General features: G+C 40.5%; 1 protein-coding gene across 6 annotated transcripts in view; it reads left to right on the top strand.

Moving 5' to 3' along the window:
* Positions 1–23,257, top strand: part of METTL16 (methyltransferase 16, RNA N6-adenosine) — a 78,474-nt gene that overhangs the window by 14,111 nt on the left and 41,106 nt on the right. For all 6 annotated transcript variants that reach the window (XM_073667791.1, XM_073667793.1, XM_073667792.1 and 3 more), the window contains 3 exons: positions 13,654–13,794; positions 17,387–17,502; positions 22,520–22,662. In XM_073667791.1, coding sequence (XP_073523892.1) covers positions 13,654–13,794; positions 17,387–17,502; positions 22,520–22,662 — 400 coding nt within the window. The remainder of the gene's footprint in view (positions 1–13,653; positions 13,795–17,386; positions 17,503–22,519; positions 22,663–23,257) is intronic.

Below are 23,257 nucleotides of genomic sequence, written 5' to 3'. Positions count from 1 at the left end.
CCATTCCTTAGGCATGTTGACATCCGAGTAGTAATCCAATGGTCCGGGGTGGTGTGTCCTGTAGTGGAATGGTATGCTGGTGTTCTTTGTCCTATGTGGCGTTAAAAGCCTATTCTTGATTAAAGGGTCCAACCTGTATGTCTGAACAGACCCCTATTGTGAAGATCTCCTTTTTAATTATCAACTACTTCTCTTAATCACATGCAAATATGTAGTATTTCCTTATATACTGGTACTTACATTTACGGGCAATTTTCTGAATTGGTGTTCTTATATTTTGTCTATATGTAACTATTACTATCACTAGTTAAGAGCCCCTTTACCCCACAGTAGTAGTTCACTGAGATTTATTAGACGGACGCTAGCGCACTAGATGAGCTCTATGTTGCCGCTTCTATAAGAATCTTTGAAACCACAGAACGTCTTAATAATTAGTCTACGGCAGAGCACTCCTGTATTATGAATCAGAGGTAGCTACGTTTCCTTTTGTGTGTATCCTACTTTTACATCTAGTATGTTTGTTCCTGCTTATTGATCTAGGTCAATTTACTCCTCTTTCCTAGGAATTTGATGTGTTAGAGTCCCCCGTGATACTTCTTATTTTTCTTTCATGGCTGAGGTCTCCACATAATCCATCTGGCATCGGATTCCTTCCTTCTCCTGCTTGTCTACTCCATTTGGCTCCCTGCCCGCTGCGTCCCACAGCTATTCCTTGCAGGGTAGAAATTAAACTGAATGTCAATGTGTGATGAGACTTGATGGGGGCACCACAGCTTACAGACGGCTGCTCCCCCACCCCTCCGCCCTCTCCTGACCACATCACACATGTAGCTGGGGCGGCACACATTTCCCCGTATTCACCGTCTTGCACTAGGAAAGAATTTGGTTAATATTTTATAACAGTATTTTACTTGTGAGGGATGTGTAATAGTATCGCTATGTGTACATTTGTCACATTATCGTTCTGTGCGCCGTGTTACATAATATTACATGCAACATCATCATGCAAACTATACCAGGTGCGATGTTACTAGACTATAAAGTTACTCATGAATCTACTACACCGAGACATACATCCTAGTGCAATCAAAAAGTGCAGCAGTTACCATCGTATCCCATTGACGTTCTAGATGCTTTTTTTTTTTACTGCAGACCCTATACCAAAAGAGGACAGGAAAATAATTAATTGTTTTACACAATTTCCATAAAATTCTCCCACTGTGACGTGGTCGGGTTTGTAGAGATACTGAACCTCTTTCACAGCACAGGAACCATAACTAATTTGCTAGTTCAGCTAAATGAGCTACATCTATGGGAAACCTCATTGCAGTCTTTCTTGTTTAAATCTGATTTTATGTATAATTTTTATTATCTTGGAATCAATAGGGAATATAAAACATGGCAGTTCAAGGGATTTTTCTAGGCTAAAAAGATTTAATATGTTATACTTGTACACTTTATTTTGATTCCTCATACATTTTTAAGCTGTCTACTTTTGTTCATGTGTCCTAGGCGTGAAATCAAACAAGTTTGCATAAAAATCTTTAGGTATTTTTATGCCAGCTCCACCAATAATACTTAGCAAGAAGGGACGTGACCGATCGCAACCTGACAAATTCATCATATTTTACACCACAATAATGGTGTAAATAACAAAAGAAGTGTTATCCACTAAATAACAAAAGAAGTGTTATCCAGTCATGGACCAGAGTCCAGGACTGGATGGAGTAAATTTCTGACGCTGGCACAAGGAAGCTGAAAGATGCACCAAATTCACATATATTTGGTTACAGTCCCACGCACCACAAGGAGAACCCCTTACAAACTTGACTTGACCTTCCACCCAGCCGAAGAAACAAGAAGAGAGGAAAAAAAAAAAAAGAGTTGGAGTTGGGCATCACTATTACAATAGACCAGGAATGCTGCAGTATGTATACAAAAGAAGAAAATTCACATAAAAAGAAACCTGTGATACCCACAAATATAATAAAAAAAATCACAACAAATGTATTTAAAAAAAAAAAATAGGACACACAGAAACAAACCTCCCTATGTGGATAAAACGGGTAACTCATTTCAGTTGCCTGTAAAATGCGGGGTGAGGTCCTCAACTATAACACCTCAAAGGCCAAGTTAATAAAGGTACAAAAAATAGCACAATAGTGAAGCAGTAAAAAAAATAAAATAAATTAATAATACATAAATATTACATTTAGCACAGTGCAGATCAAAAACCAACAATGCATGTATCCAAACACCAAAAATAATAGTCATAAACTGATATTGCCAAGAGGGAGGAAAGAGAACCTGCCATTTCCTACTTTATTAACTCTGCATTTAAGGTGTTTTAGTTGAGATTCTCACCCTGTATTATATAGGTTTTATAGGTTCCTTTTAAAGTGAACCTGTCAGTTGATACTTGCAGCCCAATCCCCGGGCAGCATGTATCAGGCAATGCTGTATGATCTCAGCCAGGTATGCTTGCTAGCCCTGTGGCTGGCGGAAGAGGTTCTTCAGGGGATATTGGATCCAAAAGGATAAAAGATGTTAAAAGGCGGCACTGCTGAATAAATGAAATCTTCAACAGTAGAAGTATGAAGTTTTTTATTCACAATGCATTTCCATGCCGAACTGGCGTCTGTTTGAAGTGTAAAAAAACAAACATGTAGAACACAATAAGGCGTTTAAGTAGCAATGGACGCCAAGTTCAAGTAGGAACGCCCAGAAGGAGGATTGAAGGGATTGGGTAGGGGAGGGAATTGGGTATGTAGAATACACTTTTGGGGGAAAAAAAAGGGACCATAGTACGAAGACCAAGTAGATTCGTAGAAAGATGTGTAAGATTAAATAACATTATGGTAGAGGGCTGACAAAAAGGTGTATTACAAAAAGGGTGTGAAAAAGGAAATTGATAATAACTGATAAAACTTAAATTGAGGTAAAAGAGGGTGTTACCCTATTGTGTGTTCTGTTTCCCATTCGTTCGGTTTCCTCTACATGCACGTATAGGCAGAGACCTGTCAATCCGGGGCAGCGCGGCTGGCCAAGACATATTACGGAAGTGTGGCGCCCCTGAGGGTTCGACCGCCACAGGGATGCTGCACTTCTTTAATGGAGTGTAGTGTTCCTCCTCTGAGGTAAGGCCAGTGTGATGGTTGTGACCTACCCTTTTGCATCCAACACCACACTTCTCCACCAGAGGGAGCTAGTATGCACTAGGTGCTGCTCCCCTGGTTACAGGGAGACTGGGGAACACAAAGTGGTAGGAACCAGTTAGTGGGTGAGGGTGGAGAACTTACAAGTTAGTTGCACTTTAGATTTCATATTTAATAAAAAGCCATCTTTGATCTTGGTCCTTTTTAGTCCTTTGTCTAGCCTCTGATAGTCTGCCGGCTGTCGCCGTGCTGTCATATACTGTGTGTAATGTGATCTCCCTCTGGGAGCGCAGATCCTGTGTGGGCCTGCGCCGGTAAGGGACACAGCCCTCGTACCCTGGCCTTGGGACGAGAGGTAGGTTGCAGACAAGGAATGTCTCAACCCGGCCGAGGACCAGGATCAAGAAGGCCCGGGAGCTTTAGAGTGTAGCTCCCCAGCAAATGGGTCCCGGGGAGGATGCAGACGGAGCGGAGTACGCCACCTGTCCTCGCCTACCTGATCTATTCAGAGGGATTCCGGCTGCAAGAGGGGTACCGGCCCCCGACACCCGACCTTGCACTCCATGTCCTGGACGGGAAAGCCCGGTTAGGCCCTGAGGATCCCACCGGGCATCGGATGGAGAGGAATTGCCACCCGTGCCCTAGTCCTGAGAGGAGCTCAGAGGGGGACCTGGCCTATCTACACACGCACAGACTGGAAAGGGTGACGTTTGTAGTGCAGGAACACTCTGGTGTAGGGACGCTACCGAACGCTGGACTTCCTTGGAGGTAGTCGGACCCCCGTCCCTGGTGGCCGCAGGACTCCGCGAGGAGCAGGGAGTCGCCTTCCCGCTAATATCTCTGAGTGAGTAAAGCCTTGGAAGTTCACCCCTATGGCCTCCGGACTGTTCATTACGCGCCATACCATGCGACGCGGTGCCCGTACTCCCCGCACTACTACCCCCCCCTCTCTTTCCTGTTTGCCTGCCCTGAGGCCTTGCTCCACCTGTGGGGAGCAGTGAGAACTTTGGCCGCCACAACACCAGGCCTCGGCGGACTGTAGCGGCGCTGGTGACCCATCACCAGGCACCACAGGTGGCGTAGTCATTAAAATAAGCCACTCAACCCGGACGAGCCCACAACATCTGCCTTTTCATGTGACGGCCCTGAGCACGGGTCGGGTCCGGGCCATGGCTACATCCCATCTCTTCGTCACAGGGCCCGACACAGAGTCCCCCAACACCCAGGGTAAATTCAAGACTAAAAGGGCTCTTTCGAGAATTCAGGCGTCACACAAGCACGGCATACTGGGGACATCAGTGCAAACCAGGCACCAGAATTCAAATGGCGTGGGCGGCGCAAACCATGACTAAATGCAATGAACCACACCCCTATGACTGAATGAGCAGGTATGATATAAGTGTATAAAGTGCTTTATACACATTATTATAGCGCCAATTTTAATGAAAAATGCATGTTAGAGATGCACACTGCATCACTAACAACACAATGGGGGCAGTGTTAGATAGTAGAAAGGAAGTGACATGTTCCCTTTAAACCTGTCTCCGAGTTGCTCAAAAATTTTGCGACTTTTCAGAGCAATTTACTCCAGACTTCTGGGGAAATTGCTTTGATCGGGGCTGTATTTTTGAAGAAAGAAGGATGCGGCTATAAGTTGTAAAATGTGTCATATTTATTACAAACATCTGCCTTTATGGCAAATCCTATTGGTGTACGTATACTCAAGACATAAGGTGGTGTGAGGGAAGAAAATTTAACAAGCCCTACTGAGTTGCAACAATTTTTTTGTGCCTGTGCACCGTTTTGATATATTTAGCATAGTTCCCACCATTCTTACTGATTTATATATCCATGCTGCATTTAGCACGATTGTTAAAGTCCTCTTTTTTTTTTTTTTTAGTTCATATCACTAAACACAGAATAGTTGTATTAATTAAGAGCATGCTTTCTGCCTCTTGTAATCATCTGCCTATTGTTATAGGTGCTGCAAATGCGGTAAGTGCTCGAGCGATGGAGATTAATTTTTAATTCAGTTGCTGTGATTAGTGATGCAGCAGGTGACTAGCCAAGCAGGGATATCCTAAGCAGACACCATGTACAGTGCTCAGATTCAGGCATAACAGGATTAATCTATAGAAACACTCAGGTCTGTGGAACGTATGGGCTGCTGGGTTTATCAGTCTGTCAGTCACATGTGTAATTACACCTCAAATTGTTCAATTAGAAACCTCTTGAATACAAGTGGGCTGATAATTGATTTTATTTTATATGCATGCCTTGAGCAGGCTAATAATTGATTGTACCCGGCAACAGTACACAAGCATTTACTCTTTGCACAAGAATTACTTTGAATATTTTATCATATATAAATTCATTTTATGGGATTTTTAGAGATGGTTAGACATCTCATATACTCTAATATTCCGCTGTTTCTACCTTCTAACTCAACAGCGTCATATCATGAATATAAGAGGCTGTCGAGTTTGTGTTGGGAGATCTGCGGCTGGTCTAGACATTGTTTTGTACGAAGACTATAAGTGTCAGAAACCGACCCAATATAAAAAAGAAACTAAATGCAGCCAATGCCGAAATGGTGTATAAAAAAAACCCCAAAAACTTGTTTTTCGCCAATTTAATCCCTCTTTATCCTAGTGGTTTCTTCGGGCGTGGAGCTGATGACTTTCCATTTTTCAGTCATCTGTCAGATTCCACTTTAGTACCCCAGTCTAAAAGTCCTTTCACATTAGACGATATGCGGCATTAAACGACCGCTGACCAGCTGCTTGTTTGCTGATCAGCCTTTGTTTAATAACCTGTTTACACAGACAGAGCATGCTCCAAATGAGCACTGAACGATGTGTAACAGGTCGTGCAGGACACATAGGCTACCAATGTTCTCGGCAGCACATGTTCTGGTTACACAGGACGGTGCACTCCCAAGAACATTTTTTTTTTTTTTTTTTACGCAGCACAAAACATTTTTTCACCCAACGAGCAATCGTTTTGCCTATTTGTCAGATGACAGTCTGCCTGTTATATCATTACAGCATTTGTGAGGTCAGACATGGATTCTGGATCAGAGCGCTTGGCCCACAATCTTCTTTTTAGTTCATTCCTAAGTTGTTTCATGGGGTTGAGTTCAGTGCTCTATGTGGGCCAGTCAAGTTCTTCTTCTTTTTTTTTAAACCCTTTCATGACCTTTGTAGTACCCTACGTCATGGTCCCATAGGGGTTCCCGAACTTTGATGTATGGCTACGTCATGGCGATCACATGCGGTACAGGAGCTTTGCTGCACAATTGCCACCGGTAGCTCAGCTTATATGGCAGCCGTAACTTGGCTATCATTGCCAGGAGCGGTGCCCGCTTCACCCTGGCTGCTTAACTCTCTGAATGCCGCGATCTATATTGATCGCAGCATTTTCGAGGCCGGGAGAGGGAGCGGCCTTCCTCTCCCATCCGATCGGCGCCAGGAGTATGGTCTAACAGGCGTTCTGTCAGTGCTTCACTGACTGGTATAATGTGTTGCAGTACATGAGCATTGCAATGCATTATACCAGCAATCAGAGTATAAGTCCCATAGAGGGACTAAGGGACTAAGTAAAAAAAAGTGTGTAAAAATATCACAAAATAAATAAAAAATGAAAGTAATATTATACCAATAAATAGGTATATTTATGTAAAAACAAGAATAGACAAAGTACACATATTTGCTATCGTCTCTTCCAGAACGACCCAACCTATAAAACTGTCACACTAGTTAACCCTTTCAGGGTTCACTGTAAAAAATAAACAAATAAAAAAACGGTGACAATAAAATATATGCTTTTTCATCATCATGTAGTATGATCAGAACATGTTCCTGCACTGTCAGACACAGCCATTAAACAGGACATAGCAGGGGCGCATTTATAAGATTATCTCAGCACAGGAACATTTTATTTACACATCCAATTGTGGAAGTTATTATTATTCCAAGATCTTTTAATTAAAATTGTCTTTGTTCATGCTAAAACCCCTATAGGTGAATACAGACTTTCTTATTGCTGAGATAGGAGATGGCAGTTGATGCTAATAAAGTTTAATAGAGATCTGTAACTGTAGAACTGGCACCAGAATGTCTGTGTCTGCCTCTAGCTCCTCACTTCTCCTATATCTGCATAGAACTTTAAAAGCACCAATTGTCATCTATCTCCTTGATGGGAAAATCTGTCTTTACCTGAATACAGATTTTAACCATTAATTAAGAGTGAAGGATCAATCTAGGAGGAGAAAGAAGCAGATTTCTCTGCTAATATGTATTACAAAGTTGCTTTTTTTCATGTGTACTATAGATTTATGAAATAAAATAATAAATCATCGGTTACTCTTTAACGTAAAAACTCGATTTGAACAATACATCATTTTCTTGTGACACATTCCCTTTAAATAGATTGTGCAGCTCGGTATAAATAATGATAAATCATTGTAACTGATTGAACAGGGAAATCCTACTTTTTGTGCTATGTATTCCTGAAGTCATGGAGCGGCACCATAGGTGATGTTAAGCTTTGTGTTGTTGTGTGTTTCCTGTAAATTAGGAATTGAAATATTGGACATTGCTTCATCTTTCTGAAGGAGCCACCCCAATCATCCAGAGCGGTATTCGCTAATGAGAGCTCTTCCCGGGCCTTTCAAGGACAAATCTGCGGCTGCTTTTTGCTTCCCATACACTAGGTTATTAGGATTTTCAGCCCACACTCCCTGCTGTCTATTGATTTTGCTCATTAAGTGTGGGAACATAATTTCATTTTCTAAGATTTAATACAAAACTTGAACGTAATATTGTTTTTTATCCTTTTTGGTAAAGATCTAATGAAATTACTAATAATCAAATATTAAATGACGAAATCTGTTGATTAAGAGAAAGTTAAAGGAGCCCGTCATGTCTGTAGCTCTGTCAGCGTGAAGTCAGTTAATGTAGCGTATTGAGCAGGTTTTCTCCATGCTGTTCCCTTCTTGGAAGAGCGGCCGTTTCAGGGAGATCAAGGAGCACGTTCTCCTTTGTCTGTATATCTTCTAAAAAAACAGGCATCTATGGGTCCGTAGACTAAAGAAAACTTAAAGTTTAGATGGTATTTTGGGTTATCCCTGCAGGAGACTGTTATAAAGGTGTACTTGTTACTAACACATATGCTCAATATATTTTTTTCATGATCCTGTAGGTTATATTCAAATTAAATATTACATTAATCATCATTTTGTTTTTTTTTTGTAATAGTTATACTGTTAGGGTAATGTGAAATATATTGCTTTTTTCTGCATATTGTTTTGGTAGTATTTTGATTGTGCATCATTATAAGATTATGTTCACGTTTTTGCATTTAACACATCTGTTGAAGGTGTCACTGAGATTTCTGGTATTTGTAATGGAAAGAAAAGTCATCAGTGCTGCTCTTGTCCTAAAAAACAAACAAAACAGAAACCCAGCAGACCCCTCCGTGTCAGGTCAGGGGTTCACTGATGTTCGAGTGAGTATACAGTCATGGCCAAAAGTATTGAGAATGAGACAAATAGTAATTTTTCCAAAGTTTACTGCTTCATTTTTTGTAATGGCAATTTTCATATACTCCTGAATGTCAAAGAGTGATCAGCTTAACAGCAATTACTGTACTTGCAAAGTCAATATTTGCTCAGAAAATGAACTTTAACCCCCAAAACACATTTCAACATCATTGCAGTCCTGCCTTAAAAGGAGCAGCTAACATCGTTTTAGTGATTGATCCATTAACACAGGTGTGGGTGTTGATGAGGACAGGGCTGGCGATCAATCAGTCATGATTAAGTAAGAATGACATCACTGGACACTTTAAAAGGAGGCTGGTTCTTGGTATCATTGTTTCTCTTTAGTTAACCATGGTTATCTCTAAAGAAACACGTGCAGCCATCATTGCACTGCACAAAAATGGCCTAACAGGGAAGAGTATCGCAGCTACAAAGATTGCACCTTAGTCAACAATCTATCGCATCATCAAGAACTTCAAGGAGAGAGCTTCCATTGTTGTCAAAAAGGCTCCAGGGCGCCCAAGAAAGACCAGCAAGCGCCAGGACCGTATCTTAAAACTGTTTCAGCTGCGGGATCGAACTACCAGCAGTGTCGAGCTTGCTCAGGAATGGCAGCAGGCTGGTGTGAGTGCTTCTGCACGCACTGTGAGGCGAAGACTCTTTGAGCAAGGGCTGGTTTCAAGGAGGGCAGCAAAGAAGCCACTTCTCTCCAGAAAAAACATCAAGGACCGACTGATATTCTGCAAAAGGTACAGGGAGTGGACTGCTGAGGACTGGGGCAAAGTCATTTTCTCTGATGAATCCCCTTTTCGATTGTTTGGGACATCTGGAAAACAGCTTATTCGGAGAAGAAGAGGTGAGCGCTCCCACCAGTCTTGTCTCATGCCAACTGTAAAGCATCCTGAAACCATTCATGTGTGGGGTTGCTTCTCAGCCAAGGGAATCGGCTCATTCAGTCTTGCCTAAAAACACAGCCATGAATAAAGAATGGTACCAGAATGTCCTCCAAGAGCAACTTCTCCCAACCGTCCAAGAGCAGTTTGGCGCCCAAAAATGCCTTTTCCAGCATGATGGAGCACCTTGCCATAAAGCAAAGGTGATAACTAAATGGCTCATGGAACAAAACATAGAGATTTTGGGTCCATGGCCTGGAAACTCCCCAGATCTTAATCCCATTGAGAACTTGTGGTCAATCATCAAGAGACGGGTGGACAAACAAAAACCAACAAATTCTGGCTAAATGCAAGCATTGATTATGCAAGAATGGACTGCTATCAGTCAGGATTTGGTCCAAAAGTTGATTGAGAGCATGCCAGGGAGAATTACAGAGGTCTTGAAGAAGAAGGGGCAACACTGCAAATATTGACTTGCTGCATTAACTCATTCTAACTGTCAATATAACCTATTGGTACTCATAATATGATTGCAATTATATTTCTGTATGTGATATAAACATCAGACAAACACTAATAAAAACCAGAGGCCAGCAGATCATGTGAAAATATAATTTTGGTGTCATTCTCAAAACTTTTGGCCATGACTGTATAGCACGCGTGTCAGGGCTCCGTTATATACGGACGTCATGACACTGTTGTGAAAGAAGGTTAAAAATCCATTTCAACAGACCTCTTGATTTTTGTGATGATAGATATTTGGTTAATTGTTTCATTTTTTGTTATAGCATTTTATGCGTTTTTATATACTAAAATCATTGTAGCTCAGACATTAATACACCTACAAAGAAAGGTAAAATTGAGATCCCCCCAATTACATTTCGTGCAGTGGCATACATGACTCAGAGGACCATAATAAACAAAAAAGATAGAGGCAGCACTCCAAAAGGATCAAATATAAGGAGCTTTATTGACCCATGTCAAAAATGGCGACGTTTCGTCCCTAGTGAGGGACTTTCTCAAGCCATTGAGAGCTTGAGAAAGTCCCTCACTAGGGACGAAACGTCACCATTTTTGACATGGGTCAATAAAGCTCCTTATATTTGATCCTTTTGGAGTGCTGCCTCCATCTTTTTTGTTTATTTGGAGGTCTGGTTATGCCTGTGAGGCTCTGCACCCACCTCTCTATTGCTAGTGCTGCACCTTTATTTTTTGCATACTTATTATTATTATTTTTTTTTTTTCCTTTTCATCTTTTACATTTTAAAAATTAAAAAAAAGGAAAATGGACAGATACAAAAGTTTAAGAACCCTGTATGGTTAGTACCTAGCAGCACCCCCTTTATCACAGCTTGTAAATGCTTTTTGTAGCCAGACAAGAGTCTTTCAATTCTTGTTTGAAGGATTTGCATCCATTCTTCCAGTTCTCTGAGATTTCTGGGTCATCTTTCATTCACTGCTATTTTGAGGTCTAGCCACAGATTTTCAATGATGTTCAGATCAGGGGACTGTGAGGGCCATTGTAAAACCTTCAGCTTCAGCCATCCTCTTTTCAACTTCAGCTTTTTTACAGATGGTGTTATGTTTGCATCAAGAATTTGTTGAAATTTCATTGAATTCATTCTTCCCTCTACCTGTAAAATGTTACTGTGCCATTGACTGCAACACAACCCCAAAGCATGACTGATCCACAGTCATGCTTAATGGTAGGCGAGATGATCTTTTCCTGAAATTCTGTGTTCTTTTTTTCTCCACACATACCTTTGATCAGTGTGGCCAAAGAGTTCTATTTTAACCTCATCGGTCCAAGGGACTTGTTTCCAAAATGCACCAGGCTTGTTTAGATGTTCTTTTGCACTTCTGATGCTGAATTTTATGATGAGGACGCAGGAGAGGTTTTCTTCTGATGACTCGTCCATGAAGTACATATTTGTGCAGGTGTCTCTGAACAGTAGAAAATGTACCACAACTCCAGAGTCTGCTAAATCTTTTTGAAGGTCTTTTGCAGTCAAGCGGGGGGTTCTGATTTGCCTCTCCAGCAATCCTACGAGCAGCTCTCACTGAAATTTTGCTTGGTCTTCCAGACCTTATCTTGACCTCCACTGTTCCTGTTAACTGCCATTTCTTAATTACAATTCAAACTGAGGAAAGGGCATCTTGAAAACGCTTTGCTATCTTGTTATAGCCTTCTTCTGCTTTGTGGGCCTCCGCCATTTTCATTTTCAGAGTGCTAGGCTGCTGCTTAGAAGAACCCATGGCTGCTGTTTTTTGGCACAAGGTTAGAGGAGGCTGGGTTTTTATAAAGCTGTGAAATTTGCATCACCTGACCTTTCCTAACGATGATCGTGAACAAGTCATAACCCTAACAGGCTAAGGTCTGAAACCTTGGTCAAAGTTATCTGAGCACATAAATCTCCAAGGGTGTCCAAACTTTTGCCCATTTTCCTTTTTGTAATTTTTAAAATCTAAAAGATGACAATATATATATTTTTTGCCTTAAATACAAAGGAAATGTGTCATTTTTACCTTTAGGCCTTTTAGAAATAATTTTTTCTTCAACTTGCTTCACTGGTCACAATGACAGTAATTGTGACCACGGGTGCCCAAACTTCTACGTAATTGTGACCACGGGTGCCCAAACTTCTACATGCCACTGTATGTTCTTTGCCAGATGGAATTTGTATTTAAAATTAAGCACATTTTTCATGTTCACCGTTGTGGGCAGGGTTTGCGGTTTCCAGATGTTTTCGGCTTTTACATCAATTGCAACTTTTTAAAAAGTCACCAAATTTGGCACCAATGTACTCCTTTCTCCTCCTATAATATATACAAATTTTTACGAAGGTGTGTGGTGATCACCAAGTAAAAAAAGGAGTAACAAAGGGAATATTAAAATGAATATTTTATTTGAGACATATATAAAAATAAATAAAAAATAAAAGGAAAAGGTACCAATCAAGGGAAGACACAATAGGAGCTTTTTAGTGCTTGGGAGGATATTAGATGAAAAAATAATGCAAATAGGGCTAAAATTGTCCTTAATCAAAATTTCATGTTGACAAATATCGGCTCAGCAGCGCTCTTTGTGAATATAATTGATAACATTCCAAAAATGATTCAATCAATCCAATGAAAAACAAAGAAGCACCCGTAGTTGACCTATATGTTCTACATGATGCGGCAAATCACCGACAATAGCATTTGGGCAGGAAGCAGGAGCGTTCACATTGGTATGGGATATAGATATATTTTTTGATGACTTTATTGTGAACTGTCTATTTGGTGTTGATTTTTTTGATATTCCACTTTTCATTGGAGGACTCGCTTTGGCAATTGGCATATCAGTCAGAGGTGAACTTTGTATATTTTGGCAGTGTTATTCTATGTGCTCAAGGCACGAGAACACTATTTTTTCCCTCACCTGATATGCTATTGTCTGTGATTTGCCGCGTCATGTAGAACATATAGGTCAACTACGGGTTCTTCTTTGTTTTTCATTGGATTGGTTGAATCATTTTTGGAATGTTATCAATTATATTCACAAAGAGCGCTGCTGAGCCGATATTTGTCAACATGAAATTTTGATTAAGGACAATTTTAGCCCTATTTGCATTATTTTTTCATCTAATATCCTCCCAAGCACTAAAAAGCTCTTATTGTGTCTTCCCTCGATTGGTACCTTTTCCTTTTATTTTTTATTTATTTTTAGATATGTCTCAAATAAAATATTCATTTTAATATTCCCTTTGTTACTCCTTTTTTTACTTGGTGATCACCACACACCTTCGTAAAAATTTTTATATATAATTGATGTTGGGAGTACCCTTATTTCTTTATATACTTGGACCATTTATGTGAAATCTCCTTTCTCCTCCTGAAGTGATTTTATGTAAGTCATCATAGCCATTATATTGTTTTGTTGTTTTTTTTTTATATTTGTGGAGTTATAGTACTTATTTTTTTGTTATTAGAGATTGAAATAACATGTTTTTTTCTTCAACATTTTTCGGAGTAAGTGAACCAAAGTAGAACATGAAATATTCTAGTGTTATCTTGTGCCCAGGTACCGGTGCATCCTGCATATATCCATTACTTGGGGCCACGCTAAATGGCTGGTATTTCCTTGCAACTGAAGTGGATGACATCTGTTATAATTACGCCAAGAAAAATGTTGAGCAGAATCATTTGGCAGATCTCATTAAAGGTATGTAAAATCGGTCCAGAAATATTTGGACAGTGACACAAGTTTTGGTGGAGGCAGTGTGACGGCATGAGCATGCATGGCATCCAATGGCACTGGGTCACTAGTGTATACTGATGTGACTGAAGACAAAAGCAGCCGGATGAAATCTGAAGTGTACAGGACGATACTTTTTGCTCACATTCCAACAAAAATGGTTGCAATTCCTAAACGTTTTCCAGGATATTTTCTTTTAACCCCTTTAATTACCCCTTAGTGACCGGGCCAATTTTTTAAAATCTGATGTGTTATGTAGTAATAACTCTGGAATGCTTCAACATATCCCATTGATTTTGAGATTGTTTTTTTTTTTTTGCGTAACACGTTACACTTTATGATAATGGTTGATTTAGGTTGATATGTTTTGCGTTTTATTTCTAAAAATATCAGAAATTTGACAAATTTTAATTATTTTGCAATTTTTACACTTTGAATGATTATACCTTTAGTCCAGATAGTCATACCACTCAAAAACATTATTAAATAACATTTCCCTAATGTCTGCTTTACATAAACACCATTTGTAAAATGTTGTTTTATTTTGTTAGCATTTTAGAAGGTTTAAAAATGTAGCAGTAATTTTTTCTTTTTTCAAGGAAATTTACAAAACGTATTTTTATTTAGGGACCTATTCAGTTTTGTAGTGACTTTGGGGGAACCATGTATTGGTAACCCCCAAATGTGGCACCATTTTAATAACCGTACTTCTCAACGTAATTCAACACTGCGGACGTATAGTTTATTAACCCTTCAGGTGCTTTTTAGGAATTAATGAAAAGTGGCATGACAGGAATGAAAAAGTTTATTTTTACCACCTAAATTAATTTGTGAAGCACTTGGGGGTTCAAAATGCTCACCACCCATCTAGATAAGTTCCCAGGGGGGTCTAGTTTCCAAAATGGGGTCACTTGTGGGGGGTTTCCACTGTTTAGGCACATCAGGGGCTCTCCAAACGCAACATGGCGTCCGCTAATTAGTCAAGCAAATTTTACAATCGAAAATACAAATGGCGCTCCTTCCCTTCCGAGCCATGCCGTGCGCCCAAACAGTGTTTTTTCCCCACATATGGGGTATGTGCGTGCCCAGGGGAAATTGCACAACAAATTTTGGGGTCCATTTTTTCATGTTACCCCTGCGAAAATAAAAAAAATTGGGTCTAAAGTAACATTTTTGTGAAAAAAGTTAAATGTTCATTTTTTTTCTTCCACATTCCAAAAATTCCTGTGAAGCACCTGAAGGGTTAATAAAGTTCTTGAATGTGGTTTTGAGCACCTTGAGGGGTGCAGTTTTTAGAATGGTTTCACTTTTGGGTATTTTCTGTCATAAAGACCTCTCAAAGTGACTTCAAATGTGATGTGGTCCCTAGAAAAATGGTTTTGTAAATTTTGTTGGAAAAATGAGAAATCGCTGGTCAACTTTTAACCTTTATAGCTCCATAACAAAAAAAAGTTTTGGTTCCAAAGTTGTGCTGATATAAAGTAGACATGTGGGAAATGTTATTTATTAACTATTTTGTGTGACATATCTCTCTGATTTAAGGGCATAAAAATTTAAATTTTGAAAAATGCTACATTTTCAAAATTTTCGCCAGAATTTCCGTTTTTTTTTTTCACAAATAAATGCAAGAGTTATCAAAGAAATTTTACCAAAATCATGAAGTACAATATGTCATGAAAAAACAATCTCAGAATCAGTGGGATCCGTTGAAGCGTTCCAGAGTAATTACCTCATAAAGTGACAGCGGTCAGAATTGTAAAAATTGACCTGGTCATTAACGTGCAAACCACCTTGGGGCGTAAAGGGGTTAAATAAAAAAATAGTGGCAAGCTGAGCCTAAATCAGGAAGATTCAGTCATTGTTCAAATAATTCTGGATCTCACAGTGTAGTCCTTCATCCAAAGTCTTATAGACTTTAGATTGAGCAGTAATGCACAGGCGCGATTATCCGAATAGGGATCACAAGACCCATGTTCTCATGATCATTTTGGGGTCCCAGACATGGGGCTCTCTGATCATGCACTTGTTGCCTATCTTGCGGATAGATGAACACAAGGATAGTGGGTCGGCACTCTGTTGGCGTGGTGCTCGTGGAGTGGAATATGCAGAAAGTAAGTAATTTCCGGCACACTCACGTTCAGTGAATAATTGCTTCTTTTATTTCATTGTCCATTCCAATGCACGTTTCAGCCTGTCACAGGCTTTTTCCAACAATCATTGTTGAACAAAGCCTGGGACAGGCTGAAACGACCATTGGAATTGACAATGAAATAAAAGAAGCAATTATTCACTGAACGTGTGAGTGCCGGAAATTACTTACTTTCTGTATCTTGTGGATAGGTGTTAAATGTTTTTCATTGCCAACCCGTTTAAAGCCTGGTACAGATGGTGTTATTTTAGGTCAGTGGCTGTCGGTATGTGGCCAAGACAATGGATGGACCAGTGCATACCTGAGATTCTCCCCACGGGCGAAAGTTACGCGTGAAGAATATTGCCCCATACATAGTGTAGTTCGATTTACAGACCAGAACCTTGTGTTTATTCAAAGTCTGATCCTGCAGCCATCTGTGGGACAGACGCAGAATGGCATTGTGGGCTGTGCGAGGGCCCAAAGCGGCAGGTTGTGCACGTGGCTTTGCATGTATAAAGCTACAAATTTTATTTATTTTTTTTTCCTTTTTATTTTGTTAGTAAAAGTCATTAAAGTAGAAATATACCCGTGTCCCTGGATGTAGCCATAGAAACCAGATTGAAAACCTCCATTGTTTACATCAGCGGCTGCATTCAGAGATCTGCAAAATGCTTCACAATAGAATAAAAGGTTTAGATGACAAACTCCTCTCCGCTTTTTATACTTATTAATGGCAAAATAGCTTATTAAAAAAGCCCTTTAAAGTTCTTTATCTGGTCCAATCCGACAAGCTGGTGATTTTCCACAGGTATGTTTTTGCTTTTCCATTTGAAAAGAAACAGCTACATGGGGAAACATTGGGCAAATAATGGGGGTGTTCAAAAGCACAGATACTTGCAATTTAGCCTTTGCATGGGACACCACTTTTCCAATGCAGATTTATAAACATTTGACCTGTTAGTTAACAAAAACCAGCTTAGTCAGAAATGTTGGGTCCCATATGACCCCCAAAATCTGAAATTAGCTTTCCTCCATTGGAAAATTCGCCATGAGCAATGTCTTGGCAGTAGTGCCAAATAGCTCCCCAATTTTGGACAAAGAAATAATGGGAAACATCCTCCATGTTCATCCCCTGACAGCCCAGTCTCTGTGAGTAGTAGAGGCCAGGAGAATTCACCCTGCCCAGATTCATGGTGCCATCCAGAAACACTGTTGGGGAGGATAAATAATCCTATTTATTTGTTGTTTTTTTTATATTCGGGTCCGTTAGATCCACTGAGAGGAAATGTTAATGTTACAACATGCTGGAAATTCTAGATGATGATAATAATTGGTGAATGTTTCGTGTTTTACGCTTATTTACAGTGATTGTGGTTAAATTGTTCAACTTTGTTCAACTTTAATTCATTATTTATTTTTGCCTTTTAGTTGTTAAAGTCCCTCAGAAAACACTTCTAATGGATGCATTAAAAGAGGAGTCTGGCATCATCTATGATTTTTGCATGTGCAATCCTCCTTTTTTCGCCAATCAAATGGAAGCTCAGGTACAACAGGTGACACCGCGTCCATCAATCGCTAGTGATTGACTGTAGAGCCCCTGACTGTCTGTCACTGTAATGTATAAGGGCCTGGATCCTAGCATGATTCATAGCAGGCTGTTGTTGCCTTAACTCGAAAGTGGTGACAGATTCCCTTTATCAGACCTCTACTGTGGCCATACAGGTTATAGAAAAGTAACCCCGCATGCCTGGGAAGTCAGGGAGCACAGTGCACGTCACAGGGCAGGGGGGGAGGGGGGAATATGATAATTAAGCATATAGTCGGGGATTTGGGGGAATAATAAAAACATAGGCGGGGGACGCCAAGCCTGTGAAGAACAGAGTTTATAAAAACAGATTTCTCTGCAATCAAACCTCTACTATGGGCCATACAGGTATGTATAGATTTACTTTTCTATACCCTGTATGCCCATAGAGGTCTGATAACTCCAAAGTGGTGACAGATTCCCTTTAAAGGGGTGGTCCGTTACCTATAATGCCCTTTATAAATATCGGTCTTTACGCCTCAACTACTTTTATAATTAGCTTTATTATAAAAGTCCCTAGTCTTCTCCCTGTACAGCTAATCCTTATATTTGAGTGTATCTCGCCCTGATGATGGCCTGTTTCAGGAGGGGGAGAAGGAAGTGACTGCTGGGCCATCCTCCTGTGACATCCCTCTTGAGACTCCCCTCAAACAAAAAGTCACAGGAAGTAAAGTTAAATAACAGATATAGGGATTTGCTGGATAGGGAGAACACTAGCAAATGTCATAATTAACCAAATTATAAAGGTAGTTGGGGATTAAAGATAGATATTTATAAAGGGCATTATAGGTATTGGATACCCCTTTAATTTCCCAATACTTGATAGACATATATGCTATATGTCTATCGAGTGCGCACGTGCGCGTTTGTGGATAGATAGATAGATAGATACATACATAGGAGGAAGCAAGGAAAATAGATAAGTGTAAAGATCTGATTGCCTACCAAAAGAGGTTCAAGGAAAAACAACTGGTGAATGAAAACTGGGTTATAGGTAACCCAGACTCATCAATGCCTTATGGGGGTGAAGGTTTGCCTGCTTGTTCTGATACATCAAAGGAGCCACTGAAGCTCAAATTGCTGAAAAAGTGAATGCTGGCTGTAAGGCTAAGTTCCCACGATGCAGAAATGCTGCAGATTTTTTCCGCATCTCCCTGGCAGGAAAAACGCATGCGGATTTTACATGCGTTTTTCCTGCTAGGTAGAAGCGTTTGTCAAGCGTTTTTGCATGCATTTCTGCATGCGGATTATCAAGCGCTTTTCCAAGCGATTGTAGCATCACTTGGAAAAGTGCTTGATAACTTGGTCACACTATATAAATCCATGCAACCGGCATGGATTTATATAGTGTGACCAAGTAATAGTTAAAAAAAGAATAAAAATGGTAAAAAAATAAAGATTATACTTACCTTCCGATGGCCCCCAGTGTTTTCTCCGCTGCGTCCGGTCTCGCGGTGGTCTAAAAGGACCTACAGTGACGTCATTTAGTCATGTGACAGTTCACGCGACCGCCGACCTCAGCGGTTACATGACCTGTCACATGACTAAATGACGTAACCGCAGTTCCTTTTAGACCATCGCGAGCCATACAAGGGACCGGACGTAGCGGAGAAAACACCGGGGGCCATCGGAAGGTAAGTATAATCTTTATTTTTTATTTTAAATTCTTTTTTTTAACAGGTTCTATGGTACCAGAGTCTGAAGGAGAGTCTCCTCTTCTCCAGACCCAGGTACTATCCGCACATTGAATCGCTTTATATCTGCATGTGCTCATGCGGATATTATGCGATTCAATGCAAGTCAATGGCGGCAATTACGCTGCTTGTCCGCAAAATGAATAGACATACTGCGTATTTTTCCGCAGTGATAATCCTCAGCGGAAATTTCCGCAGCATGTGCACGGCACATGCCGATTATCATTGGGGACCACGGGGCACGTATTACCAAGCGTTTAAGCATTTTCGCTGCGGAAATTCCTCGGCAAAAGCTCTTGAAAAACGCATAGTGGGCACGCAGCCTTAGAGGTGTAAGGACACACAAAATGTAGCTGGTCACATAAGTTGCAGACTGGTCAGAGAGCCCATGGTGATCCTGTTCATAGTCAAAATGTCCTACATCGGGCATGTAAGCATCAGAACCAGGGCTGTGGAGTTGGAGTCTGTATCCATTTTGGCGGAGTCGGTATAAAATGGACCGACTCCTAAAATATATAATTATATTGGGTTCAGTAGATCAATGCAGGATGTGCTGTAAATGTTTTCTGAAGAATTTTGGAAAGTTATGAAATGTCCTATAAATGTCTGCTCTGTTCCTGATCTAAGTATCTCAGCTTTTAGTTGAGATGAATGTGTGCTGCACTTTATGTACACGCTCAGTAGTGAGGCCGGGCTGTGGAGTCGGGAATCAGGGAAATTGAGGAGTTGGAGGTTTGACTTATCGACTCCACAGTCCTGGTCAGAGCTGGACCATGGAGCAATGGAAGAAGGCAGCAGCCTGGCCTTATCATATATTCTTCTTATCATGTGGACAGTCAGATGCATGTGCACCTCTTACCTAGGGAATAGATGGCACCAAGATGCCATGTGAAAACAAGACAAACTGGCAGAGGCAGTCCGATGTTCCGAGGAATGTTCGGCTGGGAAACCTTTGATTCTGCCACTCATATAGATCTTACTTTGACGCAGACCAAGTGCACCTTTTTATGACAGTGGTATTCCCTAAAGGTAGGACCCTCTTTCACTGCAAAATGCTCAAAAGTGATTTTGTAACATGACCGAGTACAAGGTATTGACTTGGCCTCTAAATCCCCCAGATGTCAGCCTGCTTGAGCATCTGTGTGATGTGCTGGAAAAAGCACATTCATTCCATGGAAGTCCCACTTCTCACCCTATGGGACTTCGAGGATCTGCTGCTAACATCTTGGTGCCGGACACCTTCAGAGCTCTAGTGGAGTCAGTGCCATGGGCGACAGATTTTGTTTTGGCTTCAGGAGAAAGACCTACACAATATTAGACAGGTGCTTTTAATGTTGTGTATTGGAGTATATGTTTACAAGGCAAATACATGGAACTTTTTGACCATTTTAGCTCAGAATGAATTAATGCTCTGACTTCCTGATCGGTCCCATTTTTTTATCTTTTGCATAAACCATATCTCCTATGCAAGCAGCAAAGTGTTTTGATTGTGCTGCACAGGATGCTCCGTGCTGACTCATTCTTCCTGAGGTTTCCAAGGCAGCTCTTATTAAAGGAAATTATTTTGTACTTTGAACTGCTCTAGAATAGTCTTCATGGCTAAAACTGTCATTGATTTTTACATGATGGTACATTAATCAAAGGAAATGCACCAGAAAAGTGACATAATGTCCTTTTGATAAAATGGAGCTAGTGTTTTCTGTAATATTAACAACCCATGTTTTTTTTTTTTTTTTGTGACGACAGGTTTGAAAAAAATTAGAGACGCCTGTTAAGCACTGAGACAGGTTTACAAATACATTCAGCTTAATACCATTTTATATAAGGGTTAAAGGGGTTGTCTACTATTCGGACAACCACTTTTCAATCACTATATTTTCCCCATGTAAAATAATAACAGCTTATAATCGCCTATTGTGCCGACTATCCCAGGCTTGAGTGACACTCTTGCGTCACGTGAGCCCAGCAGCTGCTTCCTTCAGTTGTAACTGACATTCGGAGAAAGTCAGAAAACAGCAACCGCTCTCACTTTTTCCTGGAGTCCATTCCGAAGGAAGTGAGAGGGAAGCAGCTGCTGATTGGCTGCTGGGCTCACGTGACACAACAGTGTCACACAAGCCCTGGGAGAGCCGGTGCCAGCACAGTAGGTGATTATAGGCTGTTATTATTTTATATGTGCAAAATATAGTGATTGATTGAGAAGGGGTTGTCAGAGTAGTGGACAATCAGAGGGATGTCTGATCTAATTAATGCCACGTACATGTACCCTTTTGGAAAATATTTAATAGTTGGGGGAGCCGGAACAAAAAAAAAATGATCCAATGAACTAGCCATACATTTGAAAGGGAAATCAAAATGCAATTATTTCATTGCATGAAGAACTAATACACCAGCAAGATTTTTAATTAATCATTAATATTGCTGGCATCGGGAGACTTGCAGGCGAGGCATTGCTCCCTTGGGAAAATGTATGCAAATTTACTTTCCTCCAGAAGGATGAAAACGGTCTATAGTGCCACCTAACTTTGTTGGTCTTGAGCTAGGTACTCGCTCTAATAAAGCCATCTAGTACCTTGCTCTGTGGTGACAAGGAGCAAGACACTAGCAGCGGCTGTCTGCCAATGGGTGTCCTTTCTTTTAAAGCACCACTCTAGCGTTTTTTTTTTTTGTTGTTGCAGCCCTGGAGTGGTGTCACTAATGTAAGTTCCCTGCCCCAGTATTATACTTACCTGCCGCTGTCGTCTTCTGCTACCTATGCTGCTCCGGGCAATCTTCTGCAAGTTCTGACCTGCCGGATCACTCCAGTGTTTGCTGGCGATCCAGAAGCCACAACTCAATGTAAGTCTAGGAGAGCCAGAACGAGGATCCCACAGACTTACATTTAGAGCTTGTGACCATTACCTCTGACTTCTGGTCAGTCAGCAGTTGTGGTCACAAGATGGCAGCGCGGGACCATAGCGGTGCCGGGAACAGCTGAAGACGGTGGCTGGTGAGTATAATACTAGGGTCAGTGAACTTAAATTAGTGTCACCACTCCAGCGCTAAAAAGAAAAACGCTGGAGTGGTGCTTTAAGAGACACATTAGTTTTGTCTATGAAATCTCACTATGTGATTGAAAACTTTCCTATTAAATCTTCTGTCCTGGATTGGTTTAGCAGATTTTCTACATTAAAATACTCGGAAATATCTTTCTTATTTCACAGAATTTTCCATATAAATGTCTTTTAACTATACTATTAGTTTTGCCCTTAGTAAAATTGAAAACCTCCTCTTTGCTCACAGGGAGTGAACTCTAGAAACCCTCGCCGGCCGCCCCCCAGCTCTGTGAATACCGGGGGCATTACCGAGATCATGGCGGAGGGGGGAGAGTTGGAGTTTGTAAAAAGAATCATTCATGACAGTCTGCAGCTGAAGAAGAGGTTAAGGTGAGACATTTATATTCTGGTGGAAAAGAATAGCAAATCAGTCCTTGTATAATGTACGGGTGCTTGAGATTGCCACTTGTAATAACCTACAACTAGCACTCTCCATTTACTCTCATGTTAGTCTGCTCATTCACATTGCTAGAGCAGCTTATGACCATCAGAATAATACTAACGTACGTTATGGATGGTGCTTTAAACTTTTTTTCTTCTTATGTCAGCGTGGTAATCCATAAAAAGTTATGCCTGATGCTTTATTTGCCAAAGTAGGCACGGCTTGTTCCCTGGTAGAAAGAATTAAGAAGAAACTACTCAATAAAATTTGTGGAAAGATTAGTTTTCAAAATAAAAATTATCTATTCACATGATAAATGTCAATTGCTGGGACTACCCCTTCCCCAATCATGAAAATGAAGAGAAAAAAAAAAATAATGCCACTGTTCTCACCTTGAAAACTGTTGAGCATGAGCCCGTGGGCTATAAAAGGTGTTATAGCGACCAACAATCCCTAATTGTAATAACCTGTTTAAGTTACAGGTGCATCTCACAAAATTAGAATATCATCAAAACGTGAATTTATTTCAGTTCTTCAATACAA

The sequence above is a fragment of the Phyllobates terribilis genome, unplaced genomic scaffold (assembly GCF_046119375.1).
Source record: "Phyllobates terribilis strain yellow unplaced genomic scaffold, ASM4611937v1 Scaffold_2__4_contigs__length_985480577, whole genome shotgun sequence".
NCBI lineage: Eukaryota > Metazoa > Chordata > Amphibia > Anura > Dendrobatidae > Phyllobates > Phyllobates terribilis.
This window is presented reverse-complemented; position numbering and strand designations above follow the sequence as displayed.